General features: G+C 37.5%; 1 protein-coding gene across 4 annotated transcripts in view; it reads left to right on the forward strand.

The window, feature by feature from the left end:
* LOC124804777 (GRAM domain-containing protein 2A-like) overlaps positions 1-3,391 on the forward strand; it is a 322,882-nt gene extending 319,491 nt beyond the window's left edge. For all 4 annotated transcript variants that reach the window (XM_047265098.1, XM_047265099.1, XM_047265100.1 and 1 more), the window contains one exon: positions 652-3,391. In XM_047265098.1, coding sequence (XP_047121054.1) covers positions 652-801 — 150 coding nt within the window. In that variant the 3' untranslated portion in view covers positions 802-3,391. The remainder of the gene's footprint in view (positions 1-651) is intronic.
* Positions 3,392-10,731: the final 7,340 nt, after the last annotated feature.

The raw sequence follows: 10,731 nt of genomic DNA on the forward strand, positions 1-10,731 counted from the left end.
GGCTTTTGAGCATTTCTTTAACACTCTTCAATGGGTCAAACAAACCTGTTACCAATTGTTGCTCTTCTCTATATAAGATGAATATCCTCAGTTAGTCGTATTTGTTATGGCTCACATAGTTGAGCAGTAGTCTAAGATGGACGAGAGGAGTGTTTTGCGAGCAGTCTCATTGGTAGGCGAAGTGCATTTTCTGTATCCTCCAAATACATCAGTCTGCCACCCACTTTACATATGCCTTACTGAACCCATGTGGTCATTCAATTTTATATGGGTTAATAGATTCCAGTTGTGACTCATTAATATTGTACTTCTAGGATACTTTATGTCTCTGTTTTGTGAACTGAATAATTTTGCATGTCTGAACATTCAAAGGACATTGCTAATATTTGTACCACTTCACAATTTTATCAAGATGTGACTGACTATTTGTGGAACATAACATGACCAGCAAGTTCCCAGTAAACTTCCCTGGGGACACCCTAAGTTAGTTTTAGATCTTTCACTGACTTATCATCCATAAAAATATGCTTCTTCTTCACTACCAAGAAATCCTCATTCCAGTCCCTAATGTCATTTGATTTTGTTTAGATGCTGTTATCATATCCTTGGAGGCAGGTTTTATGTGAAATATGTATTTTGGTTCACTTACAGGTGCGTCAGTCACTGGAAGCTTTATCTTTACTAATAGTATCAGAGGGAGAACAATTACAGCAGTCGCAACAGCAGTCTCAAGAGCCAATGCATTCAGAGCCTGCTGGTAAGCAGCAGACTCCGACTCTTCCCCACGACAAGCATAGTTAGCAGAGGCTGTACCCCAACCATTCTGAGGCCACAGCATTGTCTGGGGTCTGATGATGGTGGTCGACATGATCTGCATGTTACTGTCTACTTGCCATGCTGTCTTGGTGTGTGTGTGTGTTCCTGATCTCAAGTTTGGGACATAACAAAATTAGTGCAAGTGCAAGTATATTAAATGTATAAGACTAGCCATTGTGTTTCATCCCACATTGCACTTATAGGATTGTGATATTCTGCCAATACATGAAGTCCTATTTGTGTTATTTACTGGTATCTGACGTTTTCTCATTAAGCTGTTCAGAAAAAGCTGGAAACACCTCAAGAGAACATGATAACAAACATTGTCTGTGATACAGGGATAAGTGAAAGATGTCGGAAAGTAGTTAAGTTATTCGCTTACGTGCGACTTCAACTACATATATCCTGGAACTTCTGTAACACAAAATAAAGTTCCTCTACAGTTACTTGTTTCAACTATTCAATATTGTGAAATTAAACTGTGTTTGTACTAGAAAGTTATGGATCTGTATGCAGGAAAAACAACTATAGATCTAATTTTGTGATGACCGCAAAATATTTATTTTAATTTTCTAAATTGTAGGCCTGAGATGCAGAGTATATGTGGAAGAAGTTATGGGTACCACTTGTTAAAGCATTATTAGTACTTTTAACACACTAGTGCTACAGATATTTTCAATCATGGATTTCACTTAATTAGAACTGAGAATAGAAAAGGAAAAATTATAAACAGATCATGTAATTTTTTTATCTGTTTGAATATTGTGTGTATGCAGTTATACAAGAAAAAATTAATCATGATTGCCTTGTCTGAATTTACACTTTCAAATTAAAGCAAACGTATAAATTTACGGCTACTAAGTTGGCCTTCCAAATTTTATCTCACTGTCTATTGCATTCTTAGATGAAATATGTTTGATCATAATTACAAGATGGCACAAATGTATCAAAAGTGATATAGTGACTAACATCACCTTAAGTTTTACACATTAGTTTTTTTTCTGAAAACAGTATTTTAAAAATCTACAAAATAATCTTTGTGCTGTGTGCAACAAAAAGTAACATAAGTCAACATCAGTTGCAGCCTCATACAATTAAAATTTTTAAATGCAGTTCTCTTTATGTGAGAATACTTGCCTGTAGCGATTTTAAATTGGCTGCTGAAATTTGTATTTCTGCCACAGTATAATCCTATAGAAAATATGTTTGGAGAACTGAGAAATTAGCTTGAAATTTAAACATGTTAAAAGTTCTAGAAACAGGTCAGTTGTTGAATGACTGCATGTTAGAAGTCGTATTAAATCTTGAAAGTTTCTTTTGTGCGCTGAGATGTAGTTCATCATATGCAGCAGTTCATGAGGTACTACTTGTCGTATACAAGTTTGTCTAGTAGTTTCCAATTATCCACATACAGGATATTTGTATCTTTGAGTTTCTAGATGAAAAACTTAAACTGTCCATTCATGGAGATACAGCTTAAGCCAGCATTCCATTCAGAATAGTATTATTTGTCTCAGAGGAAAAAGCAAAGTTAATTTGTTCATATTAAATAAGTGCAGCTGGATACAAAATTTTGACTGAAATCACACTAGTGTGAAAACAACATAAACATCAGGCCCTTGAATTTGCCAGTAACTGTATCCACACTAACTGTAACCTGTACCTAAAGATAACTTGAAAAATCTTACACAAGTACCAACACCTATTTATTCAGTGGAACATGAAATTTTGCACATTTGAGAAACTGTTATAAGCAATAGGAAATGTTCCTGTAACATGTGGAAAGACTAAAATGATAAGTCGTACTTACTGACTTCAGTACTATCGATCGAACATATTGTTGTTCAAATTGTTGTTTGTAGTTCTCTTTGGAGGACACATTTGCCAAACAGAATATGAAAATGTGACTCTAAAAAGGTCTCATCAGTAAGATGAACTGAGTGAAATAATTTAATTTTATTGTTTGTATCATTGACTGTAGACACAGTGGGTGTTTTTGTGTGTCTGTCTTATTTATTTATTTACTGTAAATAAATGTTAAACACTTGTGAATAAGAAAAAGTGGCACTGGTGCAAATATTTTTTGTTATGATTTTATGAATTTGAAATGTGTTGGGAAGGTTGATTGTGTATTGTGGCATAAATTTGTGCAAGATATGTCCCTTTATGTCACGACTATATATTCCTCATGTTTTCAAACAAATTTTATCTGTCATCAGCTATATATTTTCTGTGGTAAACTGGGGAAAGATTGTATTGTTTAATGTTTTGGACAGGAATTGAACTGTATGCCATATGCTGTATTGCTCTACATAAGCAAACCTTTCCCCAGGTCCAGCAAAATTTAAAATATCCATAAAGAAATTAAATCAGGTTAGTACTTTGTATTCTGGGTACTCAGTCAAATGTTAATGTTTTTCTTCAGTGAATGTAAATCTCTAACAGAAAGTCATAATTACTTCTGTTATTGCTATCTTCATAATGATTCATAAGTAAGGAACTGCTCTATCCCATACATTTCTATGATAGGACAGTATTTTTTTTGTGTGTGTGTGTGTGCGTGCGTGTGCGTGTGCGTGTGCGTGCGTGTGCGTGTGCGTGTGCGTGTGCGTGTGCGTGTGCGTGTGCGTGTGTGTGCGTGTGCGTGTTTGTGCGTGATAGAGAGAGAGAGAGAGAGAGAGAGAGAGAGAGAGAGAGCAGTTTATATTGAAAATTCGTAATCAAGGGTAATAAACTGTATATACCAATGAATGCATGGTGCTGGAATTATAATAGACAAAATTCTTACAAGTGTCTGTGATAATCACAATTCATCCTGAGAATCATCTCAGGTATTGTGGAATTGTATAGTTATATTTGGATGGTATATAGAGAAAGGTGTGACTTCAGGTTTTTTCTGTGTAAAACGGTGCTTAGTTATTTAATATGGTTGTTTCAATTTTCACCTTCAAGTATAGGGAAATATAGGTTCAGTACGATAAAAGTAGAATCAATACAAAAAAAATTATATTTACTGAGTGAATTTTCCTGCAGTTCCCTTTCATAAGCTGATAAAGTGTGATAGTTATATTTTACAGTCAAATATTGTAAAATTAGATGCTGTGTGGTGGTGTTTACACCATTAAGAGAAAGAGACTTAAATGTTTGTAAAGACCTATAGGATGAAGATTTGTGCACCAAAAAGGCAAATAAAAAAGAAACAAACCAAATGTCACTAATGAAAGTGAATTTCTTAATATAATCTTCACGTTTCAAGCACTGCAAGAAAGCTATAATTAGTGACTGTGCCCTGTGACGCTCAGTTTTTGCACGCAGTATATAAGGATATTTTAAATTTCATGGAATATTATATACTGAAATGAGGCATTCTGGACGTAATTTAAACAGTGCAATATGCACAGCAGACCTGTAAAGCACTCTAATTATTTATATTAATGTAATGCTAACTATCCATTACTACTTTTCCTGTCATATACATAAGATTTTATATGGAAGAGCATTAGACAAATCTCTGCTAAACAATATATTTCCCGTGGAAGTGATTGCTACTTAAGAGCATTTTTGTACAGTATTAGATTGCTATTTTACACTGTAGCATACCAAATGACAAGTATAATTTAATAAAGTACATATACGTCTTACAAAAATGAGGAAATTGTTTAAATTTTTTGCACAGCCTAACACTATTTCTACTGTTGAATATGATCTCAAACCTGGTATCCACATGCTCCGACTTTAGTATTAAAGATATATATTAAAGAAATACAGATCTTGGTAAATGTTTCCTGTGTATGCTGTCGTATTTACTCTGTAACTGTGTAGTTCAAGAGTCCGCAGCTCGTGGTCGTGCGGTAGCGTTCTCGCTTCCCGCGCCCGGGTTCCCGGGTTCGATTCCCAGCGGGGTCAGGGATTTTCTCTGCCTCGTGATGACTGGGTGTTGTGTGATGTCCTTAGGTTAGTTAGGTTTAAGTAGTTCTAAGTTCTAGGGAACTGATGACCATAAATGTTAAGTCCCATAGTGCTCAGAGCCATTTGAACCATTTGTAGTACAAGAGAAACTGAACTTTAAATGAACATGCTGTCATTATGGTTAAGGTGCCACTCATACTGGGAAAAAGGAGTGTTTTTGTAAACAGTTCCATTTTGTATAAGGCCTTTCAACTAAAAGTGGAGCTGGAGATTTCAATAATTTTTCAATCGTTTCAGTATTTTATGTTTTTTAGCATTAGGTTCATTTCAGTGTTTTAAGCCTCATTAGAGGATCAATACTTAACATATTTGCAAATTGCTGATTCATAAAATTTCTCTTCAAGAAAAGAATCACCAACCAATTCTCCAACATTTTTCTTTTTCATTGAAACTGAGTTTTTTTGAAAGCATTACAATTATTAGTCTTTCCTCTCTGGGTCCCGGAAAGAAAACTACGTTTCCTCTTGATGTTTACAAGACAGCCTGGGTTATGGTGTTCTTTTTAAGGAATGTGCATTTACTGTTTTGGTAATGAGGAAATAGCAGTACTTTCCAGCCCATCTCTCCTGTAAATAGCAAATTAAATCAGCCCATGTGCAATTTTTGTTAAATTGTATTCTTGAAATGTGCACCACAGGAATATCCCTATTCTTGTGTGATACAATACTGGAAAATCCTTATCTTATCTTTAGTATTTACTTGATAATTTGATCCGTAGTTACTACACCTTTGAGGGGAAAACAAATCTAAGACATGGTGTAGTGTATCAGTTTGGAATGAAATGCTTGATTCAGTGGACATTTAATATTATTTTGCTTTTAATATTATTTTGCTTTTAATTTTATTTTATTTAGGCAGTACATCGGATGCAGTAATAAGAGACTTTTTCTCGTTGATCAGTACAACTAATACTTTCCTTAGATAATTATGTAGAAATCTTTCCTATATATATCATACCATACACAAAAATGGATTTATTTTCAGGAATTAGGCAGGAATTGCCTGTTACGGTACCCATCTCTGTCAGGGTCTTCCTCTCTCTCTCTCCTCCCATGGCACTTATAATTTCTTGTATTTAAGGGAAGTCTCTCACTCTTCGTCGTTTGTAGATGTTTGTTCCATTTTCTTCTGTAGTCTTGAATATTATCTTTGAGGCTAAAGGTTTGCAGTTCTTCTCTAATATCTTGATTTCTTGAGCCTGTCTTCTCTTGTGCAAACTTTAATGCCTCTGAGGAATTTCAATTCTTGTGCCTGAATCCTACTTTCTTGCTTCTTGGTAATCACCCAAGTCTCACTTCCATAGAACAGTGTGGGAACTGCAAAAGTTATATAAAATTTAATTTGAGTGTCTTTCCTAGTTTTCTTTTTAGGTTTCTTTTAATTGTTCCACATACTCAGCTGAATTTACTAAGCTGAATTTCAATATCTCTGCTGTAGCCATTTGTCATTTCACGTCCAAGGTAATTGAAATGGTTTACTTGGTCGCAGATATTCTGATCTATCACTATTTTGCTTCTGATTGGTTCTTTCTCCATAAAGGCCGTTATCATAGTATTTTCTTTTGAAATTTCCATGTTAAATTTTGCACTTACTTGTTTTAGCAAGTAGATTCCTTTCTGAAGGTCATCTTCCTTATCTGCTAGGATCACTGCATCATCAGTATATAGTAAATTATTTCAAAGAATGTTCCTGTTTAGGTAGATGTCTAAATTCTGTTTTCCATATATGTATTATTTCGTTAATGTAGATGCTGAAAAAAAGTTAGAGAGATGCAGCAGCCTTGTCATACCCCTTTGTTAGTGGGTATCTCATTAGCTGTTTTACCATGGAGATCTAGAGTGATATTCATGTCTTGATATAAACTTTTTATCGCATTTACTAGATGCTTTGGATATCCCCAATTCGTCATTATTTCAAAAAGTTTCTGTCTATTGACATTGTCAAAAGCTTTTTTAAAGACAATAAAAGCAATGTGTGTTTCTTTATTATACTCTCTCTGTTTTTCTATTATTTGCTGTAGAATAAAAACTGCATCTCTTATGGAGCATCCTTTCCTAAAACCCATTTGTTCCTCATGCAGTACTGCTTCTGCTATGTTTTTAAGTCTTGTATTTAAAATCTTGGCATACACCTTGTATGCTGCGTCCAGTAAACTTATTCCTCTGTAATTACTGCATAGGGTTTTATCTCCCTTTTTAAAAATTGATAACACTCTAGCTGTCTTTGGGAATACTCTTCTTCTTCTTCTTCCAATATTCGTTGAAGAGATGTAGCAGTCATTGGTGAGCACCATTCCTTCATATTTTAATAATTCAGCATTAATGCTGTCTTTTCTTGTTGCTTTTCTGTTCTTAAGTGGTGTTAGTGGAGATGTTAATTTTCAGACTGTATTCCAACCAATCCTTTCTCATCTAGCTGTTCAATTCCAGTTTCTTGTGCTATAAGATCATACCAAAATTTGCTGTAATGGTTTATCCACTATTCTTCTTCGATACTATTTATTTGTATCTTCTACAAGTCTCCCTCTAAATCACTAGATCGATTTCAACTAAATTTGGTACACCTACTAATTATTATTTAGGAACAAGTACTGTTGGAGTAAAAACCCTAGGTTCCGTAGGGGTGGGTGGCACAGAAGGGCTGGTAACCTCCGACATCTAGGCTGACGTGCATGACAGATGTGTTGTGATTGGTAATATTGGAATGCATTCTAGGATTTATCGCGCGGATGGGCACAACTGAGCAGGGAGATTGAGGTGGAGAAAGATGACGTGCTACAGACGCGAAATTTAACCGACAGGAAGAGGATGCTGTGATATGCAAATGATTAGCTTTTCAGAGCATTCACACAAGGTTGGCACCGGTGGCGACACCTCCAACGTGCTGACATAAGGAAAGTTTCCAACCGATTTCTCATACACAAACAGCAGTTGGCTGGTGTTGCCTGGTGAAACGTTGTGTTGTTGTGATGCCTCATGTAAGGAGGAGAAATGCATACCATCACATTTCCGACTTTGATAAAGGTCGGATTGTAGCCTATCGCAATTGCGGTTTATTGTATCCCGACATTGCTGCTCGCGTTGGTCGAAATCTAATGACTGTTAGCAGAATATGGAATTGGTGGGTTCAGGAGGGTAATACGGAACGCCGTGCTGGATCCCAACGGCTTCGTATCACTAGCAGTCGAGATGACAGGCATCTTATCTGCATGGCTGTAACGGATCGCGCAGCCACGTCTCTATCCCTAAGTCAATAGATGGGGACGTTTGCACGACAACAACCATCTGCATGAACAGTTCAACGACATTTGCAGCAGCATGGACCATCAGCTCGGTGACCATGGCTGTGGGTACCCTTGACGCTGCATCACAGACAGGAGCACCTGCGATGGTGTACTCAACAATGAACCTGGGTGCACGAATGGCAAAATGTCTTTTTTTTCCGGATAAATCCAGGTTCTGTTTACAGCATCATCATGGTCACATCCGTGTTTGGCGACATTGCGGTGAACGCACATTGGAAGGGTGTATTCGTGATCGCCATACTGGCGTATCACCCGGCGTGATGGTATGGGGCGCCATTGGTTACATGTCTGTTACCTCTTGTTCGCATTGACGGCACTTTGAACAGTGGATGTTACATTTCAGATGTGTTACAACCCGTGGCTCTACCCTTCATTTGATCCCTGCGAAACCCTACATTTCAGCAGGATAATGCACAACCGCATGTTGTAGGTCCTGTACGGGCCTTTCTGGATACAGAAAATGTTCGACTGCTGCCCTGGCTAGCACATTCTCCAGATCTCTCACCAACTGAAAACGTCTGGTCAACAGTGGCCAAGCAACTGGCTTGTCACAATACGTCAGTCACTACTCTTGATGGACTGTGGTATCTTGGTGAAGCTGCATGGGCAGCTATACCTCCGAGCTCTGTTTGACTCAATGCCCAGGTGTATCAAGGCTGTTATTACAGCCAGAGGTGGTTGTTCTGGGTACTGATTTCTCAGGATCTATGCACCCAAATTGCATGAAAATGTAATCACATGTCAGTTCTAGTATAATATATTTGTCCAATGAATACCCGTTCATCATCTGCATTTCTTCTTGGTGTAGCAATTTTAATGGCAAGTAGTGATTCCATATATTGTCCACAATCATCAAATTCCTAAGCAGAATATCTAGCTCAAAACCAGTACATACAAGATTTTACATCAGAATGACCATTCAATAAAGAGGTCATTTGTTTCAGTAAAATTACTTCTATTGTGCTTGTTACATGCATGTACTCTGGGGACATCACATTACTACAATGTGGGTCAGCGATTTGAAGACCTCGTACGTAGCACCTATGCAGCTACTTCATCGCTTGAAATAACTGCTATTGTCATCCGATCTTGAAGATGGCTGTTGCCCTTTGCCATGGTTCTCCACATGAAAATAAAACAATAAATCACACAGTAATTATGGTCTCCTATATCATAACTTGTTTTATAGCTTTTTGTTCATGAGAATCATTTGTTAATAACGATAGGTAGGGATGAACATCACTCTTCTTCTCAGTGACGTGGAACACCACAATGGTCCTAGGGAATCGTGTTGAACCGTAGGATGCAATTTTTTTTAGGAGTCCCTCTAGCAATCTTCCCTAGCCATAGAGAATCGTAAATCTTGCACCTAGTTCAGTTTCAATAGTTATGTCTCTGTGATCTACCTCCAGGGCCAAACCATTCTTCTCATTTCTCCACAGCCTGTACATTATCTCTCACCCATTTCATCTGCTTGTCTTCATGCTAACTGAGTACAGTGGTGTAGTGTTTACCACAGGGGAGGATACGGTTCCAATCCACATCCAACCATCCTGATTTAGATTTTAATTTGTCTAAATCACTCCAGGCAAATACAGGGACCATACCTTCAAAAGGGCACAGCCGATTTTCTTCCCCATACTTGAAACAATCAAAATTTGTGGTGCGGATCTAATGATCTCAGTGGTGATGTTAAACCTTAATTTTCCTTCTTCAGGTTGATAAACACCTGCACCCACATATAAGCCACACAGCACTCTTAAGCCACACAGCACCAAGAGTGCCTCCATTTAGATACCTGTCATCCCTTTCACTCCCCAAGTCTTGGTTGTAAAGTCTTGCCAGTCATAGACAGCCTGCAGTGATGATACACTCCTTACTCAGTATTTTGAAGACCTCTACAGGCACTATCACCTAAATCGGGGCCATTAGCAGACACTTTTGTCATTATCATTCTGGACTGGAATTTCTCAACCACCATTGCCCACCAGTTCTTTATTTACTTTCTTTGTGCCCCAAAGTGTGTAGTACCATTCCCAAAACTCCGCTACTTCCAAATTTTTATTCTGCTGCCTACTCAACTTGTACTCCAGTCTCCCCATTATTTCAAAGTCTGTCACACATGAGCCATACCTATGTGAAAGGCACAGGTAAAAGGATTATTCCATGTACCTATCCAGGACATCGTATTACAGTCTCGCCATAGGTATGTCCTACCACACCAGTCAGTGCTACCAGTGAAAGCAGCCATATCATATGTCAAGCCTGCTACAACTACTGAACTTTATTATCATCATCATCATCATCATCATCATTTGTGGCCACCAAATATTGTCTGCTTGGGTGTAAGACCACAACCCAATTGGGGAGAAGGGCAAAGTTGATCATACAGTGGCATAGCATGTCACTGAGCACAAGATGGTAGACTTAAACATGTGGGAAATGGCATCTCTAATGACACAATCAACTCTCATCAGCTTCTCTGAATGGCATACAACACACATTTCAGCTCTCTTGGCCTCTGTTTTCAGTAGTCTCACAATGCATATGCTTACTGCCTTGTCCCCGCCCTTCTTCCCTCATATTCATATCAGTTTCTTTCACATTACTGCTTCGGTCTGATTCTCTCACATCAGTGAATT

Source organism: Schistocerca piceifrons, chromosome 7 (assembly GCF_021461385.2).
Source record: "Schistocerca piceifrons isolate TAMUIC-IGC-003096 chromosome 7, iqSchPice1.1, whole genome shotgun sequence".
Taxonomy (NCBI): domain Eukaryota; kingdom Metazoa; phylum Arthropoda; class Insecta; order Orthoptera; family Acrididae; genus Schistocerca; species Schistocerca piceifrons.